Here is a 27371-nt window from a genome sequence, read left to right as displayed (position 1 = left end):
ATTGAGATACATATCCAGTCTTGTTATCAGTGTTCTTTCACGCTTCAGGCTCAGGGGTGGGATTCAGCCAGTTTGCATCAGTTTGGCAGAACCGACAGCTAATTTTTTGCTGCCGAGGCCCAAAATGGACTTTTGGAAGGGGCATCCACACAGAGAACCGGTTGTTCACCTATTTGAATCCCACCACTGTTCAGGCTGCATGATATAGAGCCAAGTTACATAAGGATGTGAAGAATTCTCGAACAAAGGGAAATTGTTTAGTCTAACTGTTGCTTTCTTGCTTTTTTAAATTAGCTTTTGCACCAGAGAAATTTCATGCAAGCTTGGGAAACGTGTACATGGATGGGATATACATGTACATGGATGGAGGGAATAAGGGAGTGTCTTTCTTATGATGTCTTTCTTATGATGCAGTGGCTCTGTTGTCTGATTTTCATTGGCTAACAAAGTGTATAAAGCAATTCTACCAACCTTCTAAGACGTGACACTTCTGGATGTAACTCTGTCAGCGTTCCAGATTGTTGGCCACCCAGCTGCTTAATTTGATCAAATAAAGTGCTGCTTGATCAAGAAGTCTCTGTTTGGGTTATCTGATTAGACTGATACAGTATCTCAATTTTAAGTAAGGGACTGGGATCTTACAGGTGAGAAACTGGCTTTTTTTCCACATTTGTCCTTCTGTCTCGGAGTGGAAGAGAACAAAGTGATTAATCAAATATTTCGAACTGTGCATTTTTGCCAAAATTGTTCCCATTTCTAAATTTCAGGTAAACAGCTTGCCACGCAGAGTTGAAGCTATGGTGCTGATCAGAGTGCTAGCAAACCTTCTGATACTACAGCTTTCTTACGGTAAGAGTCTGGACAATGGAGCAAAGGGTGGAGGGAGCTTTAGGTGTCTTTTTCTGTTTAAACCTCCAGTTACAAGAGTCAACTTACATGTAATTATTAACTGTAGATGTATAAGCAGGTCACAAGTAGAGAGTGAGCGAAGAAGGTCTGGTTGTTGCAAATGGGGAAAATCATTGCTGTATTTGTAATGATAGTATGAATTGATACATGTAGTCATATCAGCAAAACTAGCCAGTTAAAAATATATAGGCAAAAATATGGTCAACCTCCTTTCGTGTTTCTATTTATTTGGCAACTGACTTCAATAGAGGGAGATAACTTATTAATTAATATAAGATGCATTGAGAAAAAAGTTGGGAGGGGTTTTCAGTGTGAAGGTGGTGTTTAAAAAATGTTGTATGAGATGGCCATTGATTTTTATCCAAACTGGTAAAATAAATCTGTTGGATTTAACCTAGCTCCCATTCTGTTAGATTTGCTGCATTATACAACATGCAATATCTGGGTCATTGCTTCTGAAACAAATATCAAAACTAGTATGTAGGAATTTTACTGCCATCAGTGTTGGCTCAAACTGTTTTTAGTGAACTAAAGACTAATTTTATCAACTTCCCATAGAGTAAATTCCATTTTCATCAATCTCTTCGCCACTTTCACTCTTTCTGATCCCTATTCTCCCGACCACGAGGCCATATATTTTGCTTAGTAATGCAGTAGAGCAAGATCAAACATATATATAGATTAGTCTGAGTTGCAGAGGGGTTTAAGATTTTGGGCTGCCTTGCTATTTTTTTGGTTCGCATTTGTGGTCGTGCCTCATTTTCATGGAGGGTGTCAGTTTGCTTCATGTATGGATTGGAGGGCTTTAAAGTGGCTAATGATGCAGCTCTGGTCTGGCTTCTGGTTTGTGGTCGTGCCTCATCATCGGTGTGGTTTTGGGTTTGCTTTTTGCGTGGATGTGTGGTGGTGACATCCTGTGTGGTTTTTGTGAGTGTGGGTCTGGTATCATTTTTTGTATTAGGGAGTCGTTTGTCAATAAGGGCGGGTTTCCAAATGGCTGGTAGGCGGGAGGTATCATCTCGCTTGTTCATGCTGTGTGGGCGTTTTTCTATCTCGATGGCTTCTCTGATTATTCTGTTATTAAAATGTTCACTTTTGGCAATGGTTCTGGTATTTTTAAAGTCAATTTCATGTCCTGTGGCTTTAAGGTGTTGGACCAGGGAAGATGTTGGTTCCTCTTTTTTGACTGAGTTCTTATGTTCTTCAATGCGTGCACTTATTCTTCTGTTGGTTTGTCCGATGTATGTGGTGGGACAAGTGGTGCATGGGATTTCGTATACTCCTTGATTTTCTAATTCAATTTTATCTTTGGGGTTTCTAAGGATGGTGGATATTTTTCTGTTTGTGCAGAATGCTGTTTTGATGTTGTGTTTATGGAGGATCTTACTGATTCTGTCTGTGGTGCCTTTTATGTATGGGAGGAGGGCTTTGCCGTTTTCTTGTTCTTTGTCTTGGATTTTAGTGGGGGTTTCTTTTTGGATTAGGTTTGTAATCTTATTTCTATGGAATCCATTGGATGTTAGTACATTGGTGAGAGTGTGTAGTTCGGGTTTTAGGTGTTGTTCGTCAGCTAAGCGTTTTGTTCTGGAGATGAGTGTCTTGGCTACAGAGTTGATCTGTGCTGGGTGGTGGTGTGAGAGAGCGTGCAGATAGCGGTTTGTGTGTGTTTTCTTCTGGTAGATGGTGTGTCCTAGGGAGCCATTGGATTTCTTGTAGACTAAGACATCCAGGAAGGGAAGTTGGTTGTTAGCTTCTGTTTCCATGGTGAACTGTATTTTGGGGTGTAGGCTGTTGAGGTGTGTGAGGAAGTTGTCCAGTTTTTCTTTCCCATGTGGCCAGATTATGAAGGTGTCGTCTACGTATCTGAGCCAGAGTTTGGGTTTGTGATCCGATTTTTCTAGAGCTTGGGTTTCAAAGTGTTCCATGTAGAGGTTTGCAATGACAGGTGAGAGGGGTGATCCCATGGGTGCTCCTTCTGTTTGTTTGTATTTTTGTCCATTATAGATGAAGTATGTGTTGGATAGGCAGTGGTTGGTCAGATCTAAGATGTGTTTGGGGGGGTTATATTTGTTTTGGATAGCTGTCAAGGCTTCTTTGATAGGCACTTGGGTGAAGAGGGATATGACATCAAAGCTCACGAGTAGGTCACTGGGCTGTAAGTTTTGTTTCTTTATGATCTCTATAAAGTGGAATGAGTTTTTTACGTGTGAGGTGATGGATTCTGCATAGGGCTCTAGTTGTTTGACGAGAAATTTGGCTAGGTTTTGTAGAGGTGAGCCTATGGAGCTGACTATAGATCTGAGTGGGGTTCCTTTCTTTTGTATCTTGGGGAGACCATAGAGTTTGGGGCATCTGGATGATTTCTCTCTGGGAATGATTCTTTGCTGGATCTCTTCGCTAATGGGGGAGGCTTTTATTTTGGATCTGGTGGTTTTTTCCAGGTAGGTGGTGGGATCTGTATTTAGGGGTTTGTATGTGGAGTCTTGGAGTAGGTTGGTTAATTTGGTTTGGTAGTCAGATGTGTTCATAACCACCGTGGCGTTGCCCTTGTCTGCTGGTAGGATTATTATGCTGGTGTCTTCTTTCAGGTTATGTAGTGCTGTCTGTTCCTCTTTGGGTAAGTTGCTTTTGGGTGGCTTGCTGGTACAGAGGATGTTGGTGATTTCGAGTCTGATTCTGTTAGCATCGTCGGGGTTGATTTTGGTCAGGCTGGTTTCAACTCCACATATAATGGTTTCAGTGGGGATGTGTTTGGGAGTGACTGCAAAGTTGAATCCTTTGGAAAGGACATTGGTTTCGGCTTTGGTGAGGATCCTATCTGAGATGTTATGCACTGTTTGTTTCATGTGTGGCTGTGAGGGAGGAGGGGTTTGTTTCTGGCGTTCTTGTAGTCTTCGGAGTTTGTTGGTGTGTGTATCTGTCTTGAGGGTGGTCTGTGTTTCGGCTCTCCAGACGGCGAGTTGTTTGGATTTGTCCCAAAGTGCGGGGTGGATCTTGTTGCTGAGTTTGAGGTGGAGTGTGAGGAGATCTTTGTTAATTCAGTCTAGGAGGAATCTTTTTGTGTGAAGTTCATTTCTGATTAGGGCCAATTCTGTTCTTTTCAGGATCCGTTTGGTGGCTGCAGAGTTGGAGTGGAATTTCAGTTGGAAACATGTGGGGATTAGATTTTGATCTCGGCAGTTGCGTAGGAATGCGAGGTCGCATAAAATGGAAGCTCTTTGGACTTCAAGTTTTTCATAGGTCCTGGTCAGATGGTGGATTTCCTCCCCGTAGAGGTTCAATATTTGTTTTCTGAGGTTTTCGCGGGTGTTTGTATGTAGGTCTTTGGTTGTTCGGGTTTTCTCCCGTCTAAAATTGGAAGTGTCTTGGCGACGTTTCGACGAAGTCCCATTCGTCATCTTCAGGCTGGTGTTTTCAGCTTCGTGCTTCGAGCAGCAGTGTGTGGTCTTAGCTGTTTCTTCCTTTTAACTGCCAGTGGGGGTATGAACTGATTGGGTAGGAGCTTGGCTGTGTTTTGATTGGGTGGAGGTATGTTCTGATTGGTTAGGGGCGTGGCTGTGCTCTGATTGGCTGGGGGGTTGGCTGTGCTCTGATTGGCTGGGGGGTTGGCTGTGCTCTGATTGGCTGGGGGAGTGTTCTGTTTGGTTGTGCTCAGGTTAGTCTGAGTTGCAGAGGGGTTTAAGATTTTGGGCTGCCTTGCTATTTTTTGGCTTCGCGTTTGTGGTCGTGCCTCATTTTCATGGAGGGTGTCAGTTTGCTTCATGTATGGATTGGAGGGCTTTAAAGTGGCTAATGATGCAGCTCTGGTCTGGCTTCTGGTTTGTGGTCGTGCCTCATCATCGGTGTGGCTTTGGGTTTGCTTTTTGCGTGGATGTGTGGTGGTGACATCCTGTGTGGTTTTTGTGAGTGTGGGTCTGGTATCATTTTTTGTGTTAGGGAGTCGTTTGTCAATAAGGGCGGGTTTCCAAATGGCTGGTAGGCGGGAGGTATCATCTCGCTTGTTCATGCTGTGTGGGCGTTTTTCTATCTCGATGGCTTCTCTGATTATTCTGTTATTAAAATGTTCACTTTTGGCAATGGTTCTGGTATTTTTAAAGTCAATTTCATGTCCTGTGGCTTTAAGGTGTTGGACCAGGGAAGATGTTGGTTCCTCTTTTTTGACTGAGTTCTTATGTTCTTCAATGCGTGCACTTATTCTTCTGTTGGTTTGTCCGATGTATGTGGTGGGACAAGTGGTGCATGGGATTTCGTATACTCCTTGATTTTCTAATTCAATTTTATCTTTGGGGTTTCTAAGGATGGTGGATATTTTTCTGTTTGTGCAGAATGCTGTTTTGATGTTGTGTTTATGGAGGATCTTACTGATTCTGTCTGTGGTGCCTTTTATGTATGGGAGGAGGGCTTTGCCGTTTTCTTGTTCTTTGTCTTGGATTTTAGTGGGGGTTTCTTTTTGGATTAGGTTTGTAATCTTATTTCTTTGGAATCCATTGGATGTTAGTACATTGGTGAGAGTGTGTATTTCGGTTTTTAGGTGTTGTTCGTCAGCTAAGCGTTTTGTTCTGGAGATGAGTGTCTTGGCTACAGAGTTGATCTGTGCTGGGTGGTGGTGTGAGAGAGCGTGCAGATAGCGGTTTGTGTGTGTTTTCTTCTGGTAGATGGTGTGTCCTAGGGAGCCATTGGATAATGGACAAAAATACAAACAAACAGAAGGAGCACCCATGGGATCACCCCTCTCACCCAGATTCTAGCATATGCGCCCCGATTTGGGAATACTGGTCGCCTCTCCTTACTGCCAACTTATGCTCATGAATTCCAGTTTTGACACATTTGGAGGTCTCCCCCATGTAATTGGCAGAGCAGCTTTCACAGTTGATCCTGTAAATGACATTGGACTTCTCTATGGTGGGGAGTGGATCTTTCAATCTCATCACCTTGGATCGCAGCGTCTGGTTGGGGTTATGTGCCACCCTCACACCCTGACAGGATCAGGTCTTTGAGGATAGAGGATGATAAGGTGATGATACCTTTTGATGTCGTCTCCCTCTTCACCTCTATCCCACAAGATCTGGCCATCAATACGATAAAAGACCTTCTTGAGAAAAAAGGTTTAGGTCACCAGCAGGACCACCTTCAGCCTCAGGACCTCATAAAACTATTAGAAATATGTTTAAAAACATATTTCACATTCCAGGGCACTACCTTTGAGCAGGTTAAGGGCACCCCCATGGGGTCACCAATATCCAGCATCATAGCAGAGGGAGTGTTGCAGCAATTGGAGCACGTAGCGATGACCCAGTGTTGTCCTAAATTCTGGGCTCGCTACATGGACGATACATTTGTCATCATCAAGAGGAGCCAAAAAGCTGGCTTTGTGGGCATACTCAATTCGGTGTGCGTGGACTTGCAGTTTACAGAAGAGGAAGAGCATCAGGGTGAGTTGGCATTTCTTGATGTCTTGGTCCACCGCCAACCTAATGGAACGCTGAAGACCAGGGTGTACCGCAAGTCCACGCACACAGATAGAATTCTACATTATGATAGCAACCACCCAGTGGCCCACAAGGCCAGCTGTATTAGAACACTCTTCAAGAGAGTAGGCTCCCACTGTAACACTGCCAAGGCTAGGACGAAAGAAAAGAAGCACCTTTTTAAGGTGTGCAGGCACAATGGTTACCCTATGAAGTTCATCAGGTGCCATGGACTATCATCCAGACCCTCCCTCCCCATCAGGTCTCAAATAGAAGAACATACATCATAGAGACTTCGTATCACTCTTCCCTATATTAACACCGTCTCAGAAGCCACGGCTAGGATATTGGCACCCTATGATGTGAGGGTGGCACATAACCCCAACCAGACGCTGCGATCCAAGGTGATGAGATTGAAAGATCCACTCCCCACCATAGAGAAGTCCAATGTCATTTACAGGATCAACTGTGAAAGCTGCTCTGCCAATTATGTGGGGGAGACCTCCAAACGTGTCAAAACTGGAATTCACGAGCATAAGTTGGCAGTAAGGAGAGGCGACCAGTATTCCCAAATCGGGGCGCATATGCTAGAATCTGGGCATAGGTTCGATTTTAGCAATGTGCAGGTGATGGCCAGTGACAGCACAAAGGGGGGCCGGCTCCTTAAAGAGGCGTGGCTCTCCAACGAAGAATCCATCAACAGACATGTGGACCTATGCCCAGCGCATGTAACATTAAGAGCATGGGCAATGCGCGACCGTCCCTCCGGAGAAAAACGATGTAACATTACGTGCCTTCGGCAAAGAGGGTTGACGGAGGAGATGAGCCTTGGAAATACCCAGACAGGGAATAATCAGCAGCAGAGTAACTCCCCACCTGCTGAAACATATGCCCCTCCCCCATGGACACAGGAGTGGATTGACAACCAAGAGCCAAGTGCTGATGAATTGAGGGTCTCCCCGGGAATAGCGAGGAGTTTAACAAAAAAGCGATCTGGTATAGACTTCGGGTTATCAAACAATCATGATTCGAAGGATTGGAATGCCACGTGTAATTCCACGGGCGATCCTGCAACTAACTTCACTAATGACATTTCCCGTTTGAGCTGTTATTGCCTTGGGAACGCAGGAGAACAACGGGGAGATGAGAAACCTGTTCGCTATAATCTTAGAGCTTCCACACGCTCCTACAGACATTTGAGAGGAACGACTCTCCATAGGAATGCACAAGGAGGTACAAGTCACGACCGTAAGGACTCCGCCTCTCTCCTTTTAAGGAAGATTGCATACTCCCAAGTAATGAGCGAATACACAAACAACAGTGAAGGGACAGCCCCCTCGGAAAAAGGGGTCAGCAACCAATTTGTGGGTGCCACGAATTCTGGAGAGGGTATTAAAATCACCCCCATTGAAGAGAAAATAGAAAGGGGAGTTAATAAAGTGATACGAAGGATCGGGAAACAGGATGATGTAAACACAATGGAATCTTGGGCTACAGAGACAAACAATGAGGATATAGTTTTGAAAGAGGATCGTAAACAAAGAAATAGGGGGAGAAGAGAAATAGGGAGTACCAAGAAGGAGGATGAGGAGAATAAACAACATAAACATGAACAGTGCACAACTAATTATGTGGAATTAAGGAGTCCCCCCGACTTACAGTTATGCAAAGAAGGGAGGAAGAGCTGCGGTACCAGCACAAGTAAGGAAAGTGAGGAAATTACAGCTTGCAACACAGAAACTATGATCAAAACGCAGGTGGATTGGCTGGGACCCATGACGAGATCAAGAAGCCAGGCGCAAAGAACGCCACATCTATAAATAGCTTCTCCCATCGACTGGAGACTACCCTGATGATGCTGGCAGATGCCAGCGAAAGCTTGGTTTTATTCTGGTTTTATTAAAACTTTTTATATTTTTATAACTTTCTGGTGTTCGTATATGTTATAGTTTAATATGAGTCTACCCAGGAATCACTGTTTTGTTTTTAATATTCTTAATAATATATATATATATATATATATATATATATATATATATATATATATATATATATATATATATATATACACACATATACTATTAAAACAGTGATCACCAAGAGAATGCTTTAAGAGAATAAAATTTAATTAATCAACCAAGCTTTTGTCAAAATACATTTGACATCGTCAGGGTTAAAAGGCAAGTATAGGGAGTAGACTTATATACCGTTATCAAGCGTCCCGTTATCAAGCATCTGCTTCCGGCTCTTAGAGCGCGTCATAGGCCCCAGCTGTTCAGAATGTAACTCAAGCTTGTCTCCTTTAATGCACATTCTTTTGTTCCTAGCTCGCATTCCCTCACACACCACTCTGATGGGTAGCTTCAGGATTAAGTGGATTCAGGACCAAGGTCTTCCCTCCCCCATGTGCACCTCCTCCATCACCCTGCATACGATCGCACTTAAGGGGTGAGGGGATTTTTGGATTTACTCCAGTATCCCCCTGAGTCACAAATTCACCTTGGTCCTGCCCATTCGTCCTTTGGAGATGTATTACAGATTCTTCTCCCCCCCACCCCATATTGTTCTCCTTTCTGTCTTCCTTCCCATGCACCATACTGAGGGGTCTGCTGTCCGTTCCAATCACCCTCCTCCCGCACATGCTCGAAGCGTTCTTTGCTGTCATCTCATTGGGGGTGCTCTGTTGTTCAATCCGTTGTTGGTGGGCGTCACCTTCCTTCACCCCCAACTCCTGATTGTCACCTTTCTCAGGGCTCTTCTGCTTTGATCGTAGCTGTTGTTTAGTTACCAGACCTCATGTCAAATGCACTGGAGGGGGGTGTCTTCTTTCATTTAGCCGTGACCGAGTCACCATTGCATGCCTAACGATCCCATTGGGGGGAGGGGGTAGCTCATCTTCATCAGCTTCCTCCAACTGCACCATATCCCATCTACTCTTCGATCTCTCTGGTCCCAGGCTGTTATTCCGCATGCCAACCTTCCATTCCAAGGAGGGCCTGATTTCAATGGGTTGTGGCTGGTCCTGCGGAGGTTGTAAGTTGGGGCCGATCTGTTGTTGGTCCGAGGGCAGTTGCCTTTCTAGTAAGTGGGGAGTACCCATTGGAACAGGGTCCTGATACAGCTGGCTTTATGGGGGGCTGGATGGTCAAAAAGGTAATGAGGGAATGGGTAACTTGGTCCATAACCTATCCTCAAAGAGCTTCACTCACCCCCAACTCACCCTGCTGCAGGGCAACTCCCCCACAATGTCTAAAACCTGTACCAGCAGCAATAGTCCCAGTCCAAATAGCCTCCAGGCTTTGCAGCAGCAATAGCCACCAGCAATCTCTCCTCTCCTTCTGCTGCTTCTTCTTCAGTCAGGTTTCAGCGTCAAAGCCCTTCCCCCCCCTTATCTTTCTTGTTAAAATCTGAGGCTAGGAGACTCAGCCAACTCCTTTCTACACAATCTCTTTCTTGCCTCCGTTTGAGATATCCTCCTTATGAAGGAAGCAATAATACTCCTCTCTCTCCCTCTCTCTAGCCTCTGTTTAAAATATCCTCCTTACGGAGAAAACAAATAAAACTTTCAGTCCCTTTACCTTCACCTGACGAACTGCAACAGCAACAGCAGCAGCCCCGGGCCTTTCCTTTCCTTCTCTTTTCTATCTTTTTCTCCAGCCACGCCGGCCACACCCAAAGCCAGCAGCAGCTGTCCCAATCTCTCCCTTCCCAACTAAGCTCCTGCAAACACTCTCAGACAGCTTTGCTACACATATAAGGAACGGCTGCTGGAATTGGGTATGTCTAGTTTAATGAAGAGAAGGATGAGGGGGGACATGATAGCACTGTTCCAGTGTCTCAGGGGCTACCACAAAGAAGAGGGAGTCAAGGTATTTTCCAAGGCGCCTGAAGGCAGGACAAGAAGCAATGGATGGAAACTAATCAAGGAGAGAAGCAACCTAGAACTAAGGAGAAACTTCCTGATAGTTAGAACAATTAACCAGTGGAACAACCTGCCTCCAGAAGCGGTGAATGCTCCAACACTGGAGGTTTTTAAGAAGAGACTGTCTGGACTTCTGGTTCCGGTTCGCTGCAACTCTAGTCGCACGGGGAGACTCGTCTCCTTGGCGGCTATCCTTTCCTCTGCCGGTCGACTCTTATACGGGTCGAAAGTTGCCCTGGAGGGTGCGACTTCCGTCAAAGAGGCTTCGGCTTGGCTGCGGAGGAGCAACAGCTCCTCCAGCTGTCTGAGCGATTTCTGAGGGCCGACGGAGAAGAAGATCGACCAGTAAAATGGCAGATCACCCTGCTGCTTCAGACCACAAGTCAAGAACATCTAAGCATTAAGAGCCCCCGTGGTGAATCCGGGTGAGATTTTTCCTTGTTACTCTCTCTACTTGACTTTGTTTTCTGCCTGTAAGAGCCTCATTGGAATTATTTCCCTGGCTAGAGAAAGCAGCTTTGATATTTTTGGGAAAGAAAGTGTTTCATAAGATTAAAATTTATTTTCATACTTTTTGGGATACAGAAATTTCTCTCTCTTTTGTTCTGCTAAGGCAGTGGTTCTCAACCTTTTTAATGCTGCGACCCCCAACCGGTCGTAAGTAGAGGACTACTCAACCGGTCGTAAGTCGAGGAATACTCAACTGGTGCAGCACTGTTTGCAGAATGGGACTTTTGGCAGGCTTAGCAGGGCAGAGACAGCCTGGACAATTCCTATTGGCTTTTGAAAGCCAATAGAATTAGACTCTATTCAAGAGAGTCTATTCTATTGGCTTTCAAAAGCCAATGGAATAAAAGGGAGTAGCACAGCTAAGGAAAAGGGGGAAAAAATGGCGGACTGCGTTGTTTGGCGACCCCCGTGAAATGGTCGTTTGATCCCAAATGGGGTCCTGACCCACAGGTTGAGAACCACTGCACTATACCTTTAAAGATAGAAACAAAGCAATGCTGTCTGGAAAAGATTCTTCTTTAACTTACTGAGGACATCTAGTGGTTAAAACCTAATATTGCATCTTTTGGTTATTTCTTTGAAGTAAAACCAGACCTGATCTTCAATTTTTGGGGGGGAAAAAGATAAACTGAGCTGTGGGAATTGTGGGGGTGGATATAGATTAACTCTTACCAAATACAGCCTCCACAAACAAAACAAATAAATAAAACAAAAAACTATTACTAACTACTATCAAAATGGAGAATTTGCATTCACAATTAAATTATAAGCTTATATTGGAAAAGATACATGAGGCCACTACAGAAATTTGTACCATACTGAAAGAATCCACTTCAGAACCAAGATCTAGAAACTTCACTTCAAACATGCAAATGGATGACCAGACTACACTTGATTATTCTACAAACCAAATTATATTAGAAGAGGAATCAACTGAGATAAAAGAGGAGCTTATTTTACCCTACAAGCCTTTCATCTGTAACTTTGAGGAACAGAAGAAGCAAAGACTGAGATTTGAAACTATAAAGCAATGATATTTTAAAGAGGAGAAAAACAGACGTCTGATGCAGAGGATGGGACTTTTATTTCTCCAAAGGCCATTCCAAGCAACAAAAATAGACTTATTGATTGAAAGGGAAGTGTGTTTATGGAAACCTACCTGGTACAGGAAAAAACCTAGAATTAGACTTAAAAGAGAAATTTAAAACTGTGTAATGGAATAAAAGGCAATACTGGATTTATAGATTGTTTTAAGGACTAAGATTCAGAGTTAGAAGCAACTGAATATATATACATATAGGAGTGTGATTATTAGAATAGATATTTTAAATAGATTAAGAATGTATTGGATTGTACCTATGTAGCATTTGGGAAATATATGAAAATTATTATTTACTGGAATTGCGAAAATGATGACTGCTTAGATTGGGATGCTTTTAATAATTTATGGAATGTTTTAAATTACTAGGATAGATTTCTTGTATGACAACAAAGACATGATAAGACATGATAGGGCATGATAAGCTGGAGGAAATTTGAACTTTGTTTAATGAATATGAATGAATCAAGGTTTAGTATTATTTTGTTATTTTAAAGAGATGGATTGACTTTAGGATTACATATATATATATATATAGGGCTGATCAATATTTTATTGCTATTAAGATATCTATTGTATAGTGCAATGGTTCTTAACCTGGGTGATATTGCCCCTCAGGGAGCGATTTTGTTTTTCAGGGGGTCAATGGAACAAAAAGGGGCTATGCGGGGGTGAAGAAATGAAAAGGGGGCAATGGAGTGAGAAGTTTTGGGGTCACTTTTGAGCCTTCCCCTGCGGCTCCAATCCTCCTCCGCCATTTGCAGAGAGAGACAGAGACAGAAAGAGGCACTTGTACTTCTCTCTCTCTCTCTCTCATGCGGATTTGCCCCCTCGCAGGGCTCCTGATTGGCCCTGCACCTGGGTGCCCTGCCCCCTGGGAGAACTGCAGCCAGGAAGTCCCTTTCCCTGGCTGGCCCCGTCCGATGTGCACATGGCCAGGGAACCACGTGGGGAAGCCCCGGGATCCCCACTGGGAGCAGCCTGCCTGTCAGAATCCAATTATATTTCATCTCTAGTTATCACTTATAGAAAAGGCATTTCTGCCTTCTTGGATTCTGTCATACAAGGAAGAGAAGGGGGTGAACAAAGGGGCTTTATGGCCCTCACTTCCTTCGGTACAACTTCAAAGGAATTGAATGGGGATAGCACCAAAAGGGCTAATCATAACAAAGGAGGCTATTTACCTTTCATGTAGTTTTCTCTGAAGTCTCCATCCAGCCGGCAGAAAGGAAAAGGGATGGGAATGTAACGCCTGAGACTGTTACTGGAAGTAGGGGGGATTGGGTGGGGCTACTGGGAAACCACTTAAAACCTTGAATGGGAGAGCTTGGACCCAAGTCCTGTCTAGAACGCCTGCAACCATTTTCTCTTAATAAAGGATTCCTGTTGGAAGAATCATTCCAAGAGCTCTGTCTTTTTAAGATGCAAAGTGGGGTGGGTCCTTACATTAGACAGGACTTGCAAAATTAATCCACCTGGAAGGGAGACCCTTGCCGGGGGATTTTGCAAAAATTTACCATGTCAGACAATGGAGCAAGAGAGGGGGAAAACTCCCTGGAAAGAGAGCTGCTGACCCAATTGGAACCTTGCCAGATGTTGGGATCCGAGAAGTCAGAGTCCTCAGGAGAAGAAGTGGTGGAGACACAGGACCACAAGCCTCGCTGGTCAATGGGCGTTGGAAAAAAAAGTGAGTGGGGAAAGGAATCAAGGAAGGTGACCCTGAGACGGGGGACCAAGCAACCAGAATGGAAGCAGGAGATGGAGAAATCCCTGCATGCAAGTGAAGAGGGGGAAAGCTGGGCACCGTACTCAGACTGGATCCTAGAGAAAGCTATTGACCTGATGAAGAGAACTCTCAGCTCCCTAGGAGAGGAGAATCCTGAGCCCTACGGCTGCCCCAGCTCCTGGAGCCGCAAAGGGAGAGACTCCGAGGGGGACGTGGAACCTGCAATCCCGGGGACATCTGCTGATCCAGTAGTCCCCACCCCCTACCAGACCACAAATGGCAATCTGGACGGAAGACACTACCACCAACAACGGAGGCACCGATCCATTCCAAGACATCCGCCATTGGAGGTGAAATTCAAAGGGGAACCAACACGCTTGGGGTTTTTCCTAATCCAAGTCCTCAGCTACATGGAGGAATACGGGCAGGACATCCCCAGCGACAAAGCCCGCATCCGGATCGTGCAGTCTGCCCTGGATGGACTGGCTGCAGATTGGGTGGTGAACTTGCATGACTGCAATGCCCCAGAACTCAATAACTTCAACCGTTTCATGTCCTCTCTGAGAAGACGATTTGAAGACCCCCTGGCTGATCGCAAAGCCCGTGAAAGGATAAAAACGATGAGGCAAGGCAAATGCCCGGTGGCTGAATATACACAAGAATTCCGGGCCATTGCCAGCAAACTGAAGTGGCCAGAAGACATCCTCCTTAGCCATTTCAAAGACGGACTAAATTATGATCTATATGACACTTGCCTGCCCTGAGGGGACCCACACCAACTTGAGGAATGGTACATCTTGGCAGAGGAATCAGAGATCGACATATTGAAAAGACACCGCCAAGGAAAACAATGGAGCCGCCCCCCGCCTGAGCTGACACACGAACTGGGGAAATCATCGGCTACAGCCAAGAAGCAAATGGGGTGTTTCAAGTGCGGAAGAGAAGGGCATCGAGCTGTAGAATGCCGCTCCAAAGCCCCCCAGCACAACCCAGACAGATCCCCAATCAACAAATCCAGAAATTCTTCAGCTAAGCCAAAAGAAACTGCCATGAGAATGATGGAAATTGCGGAACCCCCCACTTCTGGTCACCAAGGGGAAAGAACTCCAGCCTACACCACAGGGCCGGTGGATGCCTCAGATGACAGCTTGGAGGGCGAACCCCTGGTAAGTGGACGCATCACACCCATGCAAAGTGGGGTGGGTCCTTACACTGCCAGAGCCTCAGCTGAGCGGGCCAAACTTACCGCAAGCCATGGCCCCGAGGGAGAGCAGCCCCTGCAATCCACAGCAGTGGGACTGTTGGCCCAGTTGGCCAGGAAGTCCCAGCTGCTTTGTCAGCGAAGAATGTGAGGTGAGCAGAAGATGGGGGGACAGAAAGGGAGGGGGAGGCATTTTCCAACCAGCAGCAGAAGAGCCCTGGCCAGACCCATGGGAGCACCTACTCTTGGGGCCCCGTGCCGGCTTCCTTGCCCTCCTCCTCCTCCCCTTCTTCTACTGCCCCCGGATGGCAGTCCCGGCTGGGGCGGTGGCTGGCGAGGGCGATGCTGGTGGGTTGTGGATCGCCGGGAGCACCGCGTGGTGTGGAGTGGCCACAGCTCCTCCAGCACGACGGACCTACGGGCAGTACAGGAGGCTCCAGCATTGGTCCTGGCTGGAGATGGATCATTGATCCAGTTCTGACCAAGGATGCCGGCGGCGCAGCAGAAGGTTTGGCGACGCAGCTGATGGGGAGGCATTCCACAGATGGCCCACAACTTAAGCCTGGGGAGGCAGATCATTGATCCATTTCCAACTGAGGATGCCGGCGGCGCGAGGGGAGGCTTGGCAATGCAGCCGATGGGCAGGTCATTCCACAGATGCTCCGTGGCTCCGAATTGAGCCTGTGGACCCCAGTGGCATGTGGGACGACCTGCCAACATGACCGTGAGAGGGAGGGAGAGAGAGGAAGCGCAAGTGCCTCTCTCCCCCCCCTCTCTCTCTCACACGCATGCATGCATGCACACACACACTGAGTGGAGGAAGAGGACTGACAAACCAAAGTACGAAAGAGGGAGAGGGAGGGAGGGAGGGAGAGAGGGAGGGAGAGTGAGAGAGAGAGAGGAGAGAGAGACCCTTTTGACATCTAAAATGAAGATATATATATAATAAAGGTAAAAAAAGGATATATGCAGTGTTATCTTCATTTTAGATGTCAAAAGGGTTTTGCGGCTCCCAGTGTTTTGTTTTCAGTGGTCATTACATTTAAGTGTCTTGAATAAATAAGATAATAATGAAATACATGTATCACGAAGTTTGGGAATAAAGTGACGGGTGGCACCAAAATTTTTCACACAGTTGAGATATGGGAAAAAGACTGGAAAAAAATTATTTGCATGATATGTCCTGATGACAATTTTAAAGAAAACAAAAAAAAAGGGTTTGCATAAATTGAAGAATTATTTCCTATGTTGTGATTGAGAGGTTATGTTGGGGGAGGGGGGTGATGACAACTTCCTCATTGGAAGAAAGAAGCAGAAGAAAGAAGCTAAAGAATCTTCTCATCAGATTGTTTCGATGCCGGTGGGAGGAGCAAGACCCAAAAGCTCTGCAACACATTCTTCACTAGCAGATCTTGAGGGAATCTTCTCCAGGCTCCTGGTTGAGGGAGATGGCAAAGTTTCTGACCTGGAATGTTAACGGTCTTAATTTTCCCCAGAAGAGAAAGAAAATCTTTCATTATTTAAAGCAACATAACAATGACATTATTTGTTTGCAGGAAACTCATATTTTACTTAAGGATCAAAAATATTTAGCTAATGCTCGTTTGGGATCTCATTTTGTATCTCCTGCCCCTGGGAAAAAAGGGGGTGTGGTGATTTATGTTAAGCAAAATTTACCAGTTTGTTTGATAGAATCAGATCCTCAAGGAAGATATGTTATGATTGAACTTGGCCTATATGGTAAGAAAATACTAATAGTGGGATTGTACGCACCAAACCAGCAGCAGGAACAATTTTATAGGTTGTTACATCAGAAAATAACCTTGTTGGATTATAGGTCAGTGATATTAATGGGAGACTGGAATGGTGTTTTAGATACACAGAAGGACAAAAAAGGTTTTTCTACCTTCTTTAAACAGGCTAAATTACCTAAAGCTTTTTTTGATTTGAAAGAAGATTGGGAATTGAGAGACTGTTGGCGTGAACGTAATCAAGAGGAAAGAGACTTTACCTTCTTCTCAGATAGACACCAATCTTTCTCAAGGATTGATTTCTTCCTGACTACAACAGACTTATATAATAGGGTGAAGAATGTAAAAATCTTTCCTAGGTCATTGACAGATCATAGTCCAGTTTGGATGGAACTGGTGGCTGAGAAAGAGGAGAGGAGATCTTGGAGGTTGAATGAGAATTTATTCAAACAAGAAAAAAATGTTCAAAAATTAAAGGAATGCTTAAAGGATTATTTTGTTTTAAATATGTATAAGGGAACATCAATGTCAATGGTATGGGATGCAAGCAAAGCTTTTATGCGTGGGATTCTGATAAAAATGAATAATTTTCATAGACAAAAGCAGATTCGGAAACGTAAAGAATTGGAAGATGAGATTAAATTAAAAGAGAAGCTTTTAATTTCAAACCCTTTAGATGAAAAGGTGAAAGGAGCTATAAAATTGTTAAAAACACAATTTAATATGCTGATGGCTGACCAAGCTGCAACTAATTTAATGTTTATGAAACAAAATACATTTTGTAATGCTAATAAACCAGGGAGATGGCTTGCTTACCAGTTAAGAAAGAAACAGAGACAGAGACAACTTCCTCATTGGCTCAAGCGGGCAATTTGTTCAAAAAGGTTAAGAACCACTGGTATAGTGGAAGAAGAAATAAATGAGTTTGGTATAAAATGAGGGATGTGAGAGATTAAGAATTAGAAATGATAATTTTTTGATTTAAATTTAAACTATTGTATTTGTAAACTCATAAAGTTATAATACAGGTTTAATAGTGATAGAAATTTAAAATAGAAATGGAATATTTAAATGTATTATGTTATCTGAGGGGAATAGAGAGGGGATAGTGAAATTTATTGTGTTGTTGTCAGAATCCAATTATATTTCATCTCTAGTTATCAATTATAGAAAACCCCATTTCTGCCTTCTCTGGATTCTGTCATACAGGAAGGGAAGGGGATGAACAAAGGGGCTTTATGGCCCTCACTTCCTTTGCTACAACTTCAAAGGGATTGAATGTGGATAGCACCAAAAAGGCCTAATCATAACAAAGGGGGCTATTACCTGTTATGTTGCATGTGCTTGTCTGTTTGAATTCTGAAGTCCCAGAGCAGTTTAATTTTATCATTTTCTATGACTTTATTTTATGATCCCACCAGTTTTTGCTTACAGGCAAATGATATTTTTTGCAGATCTTCCAATGAACCATTGTTGCTACTTTGTCATGCTGCTGCTTCTAGTCAGTCTGTGCAATCTTCTTGCAACAGCTTACCAGGTGGTCCACTGTTTCTTCAGCTTCTTTGCATAGGCAGCACTTAATGTCTGTTGCTGTCCTCTCAATTTTGACTTTATATGCATTTGTGCTTAAGGCTTGGTCTTGTGCAGCCAGAATTAGTCCCTCGGTCTCTTTCTTCAATTTTCCTGCTCTTAGCCATTGCCAGGTTTTATTATTATCTGCTTTCCCAGCTATTTTTTTAATGTATTGGCCATGTAGTGCTTTGTCTTCCCATGCCTCTATTCTGTTCTTCATTTGGTCTTTCTTGTAGGCCAGTTTGGTCTCTCCAGTAGTCAGTAAGCCTTCCTGATATACTAATTTCAGTGCATCTTCATCATTGTTCTTCAGATATTCTTCCAAAGCCATTTTTTCTTCTTCAACCATCTGATGTACTTGTAGCATTCCACGCCCACCTATTTGCCTTGGTAGATAAAGTCTGTCAATGTCACTGCGTGGATGAAGGGCATGATTCATTGTCATTATTTTTCTGGTCTTCCTATCCATTGCTTTTAGTTCTGCTTGAGTCCAGTCCACTATTCCAGTTGTGTACCTAATGACTGGATTGCCCAGGTGTTGATTGCCTTTATGGTATTTCCTCCATTGAGTTTGGACTTTAAGATCTTCTTCACTCTCTTGATGTATTCACCTCTAATCTTTTTCTTGACTTCAGTGTGCTTGATGTTGTCAGCTTGAAGGATACCCAAGTATTTGTAGTAATCTTCCTCATCCAGACTCTTAATGTTATTTTCGTGGGCATCTTGATTCCTTCAGTTTTCACTATTTTTCCTTGTTTGATAGTAAGTGTGGCACATTTGTCCAAGCCAAACTCCATAACAATATCTTGGCTATATATACGGACAGTGTTGAGCAGCGATTCTATTTCAGATGATGTTTTTCCATACAGCTTCAGATCATCCATGTAAAGGAGATGGGATAGTCTGGTAGATGTTTTTGATGTTTGATAGCCATGTCCTGAGTTATTCAGTATTGTTGACAGAGGAAACAGTGCAATAACAAATAGTAATGGTGATAATGAATCTCCTTGAAATATTCCTCTCTTGATATTAACCTCTCCCAGCCTCTCACCATTGATCTGCAACTGTGTCTTCCATTGTGCCATCGATCTTTGCACAAATTTTCTGATGTTTCTACTGACTCCTGTTATTTCTAGGCACTTTATTATCCAATCATGTGGCAGAGAGTCAAATGCCTTTTTGTAGTCAATCCATGCCACATTCAGGTTGGTCTTCCTTCTCTTGCAGTTTTCCAAGATCATTTTGTCTATTAGGAGTTGATCTTTTGTTCCTCTGCTATTGGGGCGGTTTCCTTTCTGCTCAGGTGGAAAGAGATTGTTTTCAACTAGATGCTGTTGCACTGCATCAGCTACTACACCAGTTAGTAATTTGAAAGTTGTTGGTAAGCAGGTAATTGGCCTGTAGTTACCTGGTGTTGCCCCTTTTGCTGGATTTTTCATTATTAGGTAGGTTTTCCCAGTTGTTAGCCACTTTTCAATTTCTCCTCCTTGTAGTATATTGTTGAACTGCTTGGCAATGAGTGGGTGTATAACAGTTAGATGTTTCAACCAAAACCCATGCAGTTCATCTTCACCTGGTGCTGACCAATTTTTTATTTTCTTTGCTCTTTTTTCTACCATTTTTGTTGTTATTACTAGTTCTTTCATTTCAACTTCTGTTTTATTTGCATCCACCTCTTTTAACCAAGCCGCATCCTTGTTGTATTTCTTTGGGTTATCCCATATCTACTTCCAGAACTGCACTGTTTCTTCCTTGTCAGGTACTGACTGATTCCTTGCAGTTTCTCCATTGATGGATTGGTAGAAACGTTTCTGATTGGATTGAAATTGGAGGTTCTGCCTATAGTTTGCAATTCGAGCTTCATATCTACTGATTTTCCTGGCTATAGCTGTTATTTGTTGCTTTATTATTTCCAATGCTTCCTTGATCTTCCTTGTTTCTAAGTGATATTTCTTGATTAGGTATTCTTTGGCCTTCTTGTTCTTTTCTTTCATCTGTTCTAGCTTGCTTGCATGTCATCTTAACTTGCTGATCTTATTTTCTAGTCTAACCTTCCATTTTTGTGGTGCACTGTTTGTTTGTTTTTCTTCTTTGTTGATTTTGCATCCCAGGTATTCAGTTATAACTGCAGCTGTGCTGTACATTAGTTGGGTTGTTTCTTGCAGTGAATTGGTGCTTATACTTGATATTGCAGTATTTGCATCTTTTAATGCTTGTGCTAGCTGTTTCTTTGGAACAAGCTTCAATGCAGGCAGCCTTATTCTGTTGTTTTTGTGCTGTTCTAGATGCTCATTTATTCTTTGTTTCAATTCTTTTATTTCTTTAGTTAGAGCAGTGGTTCTCAACCTGTGGGTCGAATGACCATTTCACGAGGGACGCCAAAAAAGGCTGTCCACCATTTTTCCCCCTTTTCTTTGGCCACGCCCCTGGCACCCGGTGATGTATAAGTGGTTGGGGGTCACCACAACATGGGGAACTGTATTATGGGGTTGCAGCATTAGAAAGGTTGAGAACCACTGAGTTAGAGGGTTTTGTTCTTCCTGAGGAAGAGGTGCCTGGTTTCCAAATGAGAACAGTTGTATATCTCTGCTGAATTCCTTCACTGCCAACTCCCCCTGGTTTGCCTTTACATTCTCAATTACTTCTGGTAAGGCTTTGATTTCTTTGCCCTGGGTAAACCTTTGAGGTTCGTCCAATTCTGTTTCTGTGAATACTTTATTTCGTATTATAAATCGGCGTTGATCTGCTAGTCTCTGTTCTGTTATTTCTGATTCTGGATGTTGTTCTTTCCAGAACTGGTGCATTCGTTTTAGATATCCTCTTCTTGTTGGACTTGATCTGTAGTAACAGATCATTATTTCTTTGTTTTCAATCACTGTGTATCTGCAACGGGTAGACACCTTTTCTTCCAGTAGTTCTGCAGCTGCTGGCCCTGGTTGCTGAGCCAACAGTCCTGAGTCCTGTAACCCATTTTCACCAGATATCCAGGAACTCCAATATCTAACACGGACCTTGTTAACCTGGGCGACATCCGAGTCGGTATGGCATTCTGAAATTTACGTCTCACCATATTTTTTATGGGAGACACACTCTTTGTTTGACTCCTCTGATGAGACCTGTCCAGTATGGTTGAACCTCTGGCATAGCTCTCATTTTCCTCAGAGTACACAAGCCCCACAACCACGTCAAGGTAGTGCCTCACTGGGGGCCACAACCACGTCAAGGTAGTGCCTCACTTGGGGATTATTATTATTATTATTATTATTATTATTATTATTATTATTATTACTATTATTATTGCAATTCTGTTCTACTCCACAGACAAACACTGAATGTTTTTGGTTTCTTTGCAGCACAAAAGTCTTCTGAACTGGTCATTGGAGGTGATGAATGTAACATAAATGAACATCGTTTCCTTGTAATCGTGCACACTAACAGCTCTCTATGCGCTGGGACTTTGATCAACCAGGAATGGGTGCTCACTGCTGCACACTGTGACGGGTGAGGGCATTACAGAATGTGGAAGGGTTGAGGGAGATCGTGCTTAGATATCTAAATTTTTTTATAATGTTTCTGCTAGTTTTTAGTGACTTCTCTGTGCATTTTGAATGAGTGTTCTGCTGTTACTGCTATTGCTCCTCACAATTATATCTTGAGGAATGCTGTTTATATTTATGGTTGAATTTCCTTCTTCTTAACCAGTATTCATAGCTTTTCTTTTTTCTGTGATATAATAATAACAAGAATAACAAAATCTAGAACATTACCTGAATACCATTAGCATTGACAAAATCACCACAGTCAATTGCAAAAGGCAGCCTTACTTGGAACATCCTGTGACACTCCCTTTAATACCATAGAACCACAAAATTTACCTAACCCAGGTCCTTGCGAAGGACTTTATAGGTGGTAAAAATGCCAAATCCAGTTTAAATATCTGGCTGACTGCGCAGCTAACCAGAAAACATTAACCATATGCTGCCTGACTCTGGGGTTTGCCAAAAGAAAATATTTTTTAAAAAATCAGTAAAACACAAAAGATAAAAAGATGATGAAGTGAGAGGCTTCTCTCTCCCTTATCAAAGGCCTGGGTGAGGCACTACACCTTAATACCTCTTCTAAACAAGAGCAGAGTGGGCACCATCCAGATTTTGTGTTCATCTTTATCTATCCCACCATCCTTTGAGACAGGCTGGGTTGAGAGAGGATATGCACAATACAAAGTCATAATATTAATACCGTAACCACATGGGTTCTATCTTTAACCCAGCCATCTATAATTTATAAGTGCAACATTCACACAATACACATCCAAGTCAAGAAAGAGATGGATTCATACTATATCCTGAGCGTTTTGAGTGCTAAACAGCACACAGGTGAATTCACGCTTCAAGATTTTGCATAAACAATGGAAATAGCTTATTCGATCACCATGAATAAATTTCTTGAGGGTACCCAGATCTCTAGAACATTGACTGTAACTCCTGCTTGAGGGCCAAAATGAGGTCAAGGCCCATTCCAAGTAATATAGAGTTTACTTTAAGTTGTTCTTGTTAACTTGTTGTTTTTCTGGTAGGGGAAATATGGACATATACCTTGGTGTGCATAACGAAAGTGTACGATATGACGATGAGGAGGGAAGAGTCCCAGCGGAGAAGTTCTTTTGCCTCAGTAGCAGAAACTATACCAAATGGGACAAGGACATCATGTTGATCAGGCTGAACATACCTGTTAGGAACAGTGCACACATCGCGCCTCTCAGCTTGCCTTCCAGCCCTCCCAGTGTGGGCTCAGTTTGCCGTGTTATGGGATGGGGCACAATCACATCTCCTAATGGTAGGGATCTCTTTCTATACTCTTAGACCCAGCTTTTGATGTAACATCAAATAGGTCTAGGGTCCCACTATGTCACCCATGAGTATTGGAATGTGGATGGACAATGGGATTCCCTAAGATTCCATTTCTTCATCAGTTCCACACCCACAAGGTCCTTGGAATAAAAGAAATAAGTAAGGAACTGGCATGCTGCATAGCTAAAAAAAAACCCAGCACTATAGGATTAGGTTTATTTATAGCAGTGCTGTTGGGAATCAGAAAAGTCCCATTAGCATGGCAGTCTCTCCTGGCTTCATTACCTTTAATAATGGGGAGTTTTGTGTTTTGCCATGGCCGTTTCAGAAATGGAGAAGTCTGCTGAGGATGTTTTCAGAGGATATTAACCACTTGCTCTCAAAATACCAAATATGAACTCAAAAACATGGTCTATCCTTGGATGGATATAAAATCTCTGTGGATGGTTGCAGAGGACTTCTTCCTTTGAAGTCCTGGTGGTGCAGTGGTTAGAATGCAGTATTTCAGGCTATCTCTGCTCCCAGCCTGGAATTTGATCCTGACAGGGCTCAAGGTTGACTCAGCCTTCCATCATTTTGAGTTTGATAAAAGGAGGACTCAGATTGTTGGGGGCAATATGCGGATACTGTAAATCACCCAGAGAGTGCAGTGTATAGGTCTAAGTGCTATTGCTATTGCTAGTAAGGCCATGGAAGTGTTACATACACTCTCATCTTTGGCTTATGGTCATCCATACATTCAATCCTGCCAAGGTAGGTACATCTTGTAAGTCCACCATGTTTTCTACCTAGGTTTCTACCAAATAGGTGTAGCTAGAGCAGACAAGTCACACAGCCTTTGTCAAGAGCTGGGAAATAATTAAGGACTCACACAAATAATTTTCAATTAAACACTGAGGCACCACAGGTTTTTTTGGAATACATGGAGAGCCAGTGAATTTAAAGTAACAGCAAAACTTTACTGCTTGCAATGTAAATTTGCTCTTTCTTATACATACACACATGCACCATCGATGTTTAGACACATCCTTCTCAATTAGGCTGCCAGGCACCAGCTAGAGAGACAGAAACTCCTACCTTGTGGATCCAAAGATGACTCAAGGAGTGGGTGAGCTTTAGGACTCCTTTTTATCCTGAAAAGTTCTTGATATGTTGATTAGCTGGGATTGGGGTTTATTCCATATTCTCAGGCCCAGGTTTGTCTGATTCAAATGACATTTTTCCTTTGTTTCCTTACACTTATTTCCATCTCATCTGTCCTCCCCAAGGGAGCTTTTGGACAAGATTCCTGGCTTTTTGTTCTTGTACACAATATAAGCTTATGGGTCTGCTTCATCTTCAGATATGGAAGTTTCAGTATGCTGGCTGAGGAATTTTGGGAGTGGAAGTTCACAAGTCTTAAAGTTGCCAAGTTTGGAGACCCCCGTTCTAGGTCATCTCCCGGGGATGCGAGATCAGTTCTGAGAAACCTTCAAATGCCCATCAGCTGATTTAAGACCTATTAATATCTTGACAAAAAACATCCTTTGCAAACATTTAAGTAAATCTGTTTTTCCCAGGAGTCCCTTTGAACAGCTTTGAAAGACAATACTTCCTATTCCCAGGCAATGAGATCAGCTCCACTGGTTGGAGACAATGGAAATTACAGCTCTATGCATCTAGGTGGTAAATTGTGAAAGGTAGAATTTTGCCTATTTTTTATTTTTTTTCAGAGACTTATCCCGATGTTCCTCATTGTGCTAACATTAACCTATTCGATTATGAGGTGTGTCTAGCAGCTTACCCAGAATTTGGGTTGCCAGCGACAAGTAGAACATTGTGTGCAGGTATCCTGGAAGGAGGCAAAGATACATGTGGGGTAAGATGATCCATTTTAAAACAGACTCCTAAAGTAATGATGCCAATTTTCAAAGCTATGACAGAGATCTAGCCTTGAAGGCATCTTGTAGAAACATACAAAGTTATGGCTTTTGCTAACTCAAGTGCCTTCTAAGTGTCTAGATTTCCAGACTTCCCAAAATTGATGATTCTGGTGGAGAAAACTCAAGGAGTTAAATTCTTCTACAAGGATCCTGCAATGGGGAACATGGAAGTGAAAATTGGGGGCTAAATGTAAATGGGTGGTGGGAGGGAATTATTTGCTCCACTTCCCTTTCATAGATACGGTAGTAATGTTTTATGTTTGATTTTTCTCAACAGTCTGACTCTGGGGGACCCCTCATCTGTAATGGACAATTCCAGGGCATTGTATCTTGGGGAGACAATCCTTGTGCCCAACCGCATAAGCCTGCCCTCTACACCAAAGTCTTCGATCATCTTGACTGGATCCAGAACATTATTGCAGGAAATACAAATGCGACCTGCCCCCCATGAAAACTTTTGAAAAAGTTAAGAGGAGAAAATATAACATATTAGTACATCTCTTCTATATCTCTAACCATATCCAATTACATTGGAATATATTCCCAGACAGTAAGCTTTTTTTACACTCAAATAGGACTGCCTTTGGAGTAAGAAATGCTCAAAATAGTGCTGCAAGGATCATGTCCCATTTAATTTCAGCATAAAATAATCTCAGTAAAATGGAGGCCTGTTTTAGGGTGAGGTGCAAAATTTTCTGACTCTAAAATGGTCCATTCCAAATATTTTAACCTCTGAATATCTTTCCATTTCTGTTCACTTCTGGGACAGTGGGGTCCTTGATGCTCTCTGAGCTTCTCTTCTTGCAGACGTTTCATTACCTAGCTAGGTAACATCATCAGTGCTAGAATATTCTCTTCTATTGGTACTTCTGTGGCATTTACAATACGCTCATGTGGAGTCATGCAGTCACTCCACAAACATATCCATATACCTGGGTCCCACTGTTGCCTAAAAAGGATCCCAGATTAACTTCCACTTCCCAATCACTAAATAGAATCTTTTGAGAATCATGTTTTCATGTAAATTCTCAGGTATCCACAGCAATAAAATTGTATAAATCATTGCTTGTTTTCTGATCCTTTGGTTTTACAAATGAATGGCCTGTTAAATGGCAGCATTTGACCAACTGGGCTTAAAAGCTGAAGAAGGTCTGACCTGGAGTTCCGGTTTTGCGTCCATGAAACTGAGTGAGGAATTTGATCTTCTCTTTTCTATTCTATATTTAATTTCCTGGAAAAGATTCCCAAGAAGCAAAATACCTCTGAAAGGGAAGGAGGGTGATTTCCGCCTCACCCTTATACTAAGGGAAGTGGCAAATTAATCTTTTTATGGAGGATCAAAATATATGGAAGTGAAACAAATATAAAACCTGAAATTTAAAACTTTACATAAGAGAAGAGCATCTTTCCTAAAATGATTACCTCGGGGGGGGGGAATAAAAGGTACAAAGGTATCTTGCCTGCAGACAGGAAAACAATAACAAAAATGACATGCCACATGTGATATAGTGTGTGCCCCTATGCTCAGATACAAAACAGATGTTGTGTTCTCACAAAGAAAACAATTGTATGAGGGCTTCATTGTGACTGACATGATAAAACAGTGGCTTCCCACCATTCACCAAACCATAGTTATTGCCCCATTCCATTTCAAGGCTACCCCAGCTTTTGTGAGAATTCTGCTATTAGAAATTCAAGCTGGTTTAGCAAAATCAAAGCAAAAGCAAGGGGGAAAAAGGACTTGATGGCCAAATCTGATGTACCCCAACCTTCTTGCCAATGTTCCTAATCTTCATGTAAGTGCTAATCTATGATGAAAAGACAAGACAAGCTATCTGGGCCAATACTGTCACACAATCCCCCACTGATGATGGTTTATTAAATTTGTGGAATAGTGTCATTTGGCTGCAAAGTTACCTTTTGTATTATGTCTGCTTTGGTGCACATTCTTTCCAAACAGTTTTCTTTTGCTACTGGAAGCCCTCGACTTACAACAGTTCGTTTTGTGAATGTTCAAAGTTACAACAGCATTTTTCACACTTGTGACCATTGCAGCTTCTCCAGTCATGCAATTTATGTGCCAATGCTTGACAACTGGTTCCTATTTAAGCCAGCTGCAGTTTCCTGGGGTCACATGATCATCTTTCGTGATCTTCTGATAAGCCAAGTCAATGGGGGAAGCCAGATTCACTTAACAACGGTGTTACCAACATAACTAATTTTACTAATTTAACAACTGCAGTGATCCGCTAACAAATGTGGCAAGAAAAGTCATAACATGGGGCAAAATTCACTTAACAAATTTCTAACTTGTGCAACATAAATGTTGGGCTCAACTGTGGTCATTAGGTTGAGGACTACCTGTATTACAGAGAAGACTCTTTGGGTGAGGCCACAAAGGGCTTGGTCTGAATGGAGAGAACTTCTTCTGCCCAGGACAA

General features: G+C 42.9%; 2 protein-coding genes across 4 annotated transcripts in view; both read left to right on the top strand.

The window, feature by feature from the left end:
* The window catches only part of LOC120300114 (snake venom serine protease 2-like), a 326022-nt gene that overhangs the window by 153865 nt on the left and 144786 nt on the right, over positions 1-27371 (top strand). The window lies entirely within an intron of this gene.
* Positions 478-25994, top strand: LOC120300126 (thrombin-like enzyme gyroxin B1.7). The gene is made up of 6 exons (XM_039325739.1): positions 478-644; positions 768-849; positions 21512-21659; positions 22735-22994; positions 24721-24866; positions 25208-25994. Exons 2-6 carry the CDS (start codon positions 798-800, stop codon positions 25379-25381), a joined length of 780 nt encoding a protein of 259 aa, XP_039181673.1. The 5' UTR covers positions 478-644; positions 768-797; the 3' UTR covers positions 25382-25994.

Source organism: Crotalus tigris, unplaced genomic scaffold (assembly GCF_016545835.1).
Source record: "Crotalus tigris isolate CLP2741 ecotype Arizona unplaced genomic scaffold, ASM1654583v1 scf7180000024338.4412243, whole genome shotgun sequence".
Classification (NCBI taxonomy): Eukaryota; Metazoa; Chordata; class Lepidosauria; order Squamata; family Viperidae; genus Crotalus; species Crotalus tigris.
Note: the sequence above shows the minus strand (reverse complement) of the source record. Positions and strands in the feature narration are given on the sequence as shown.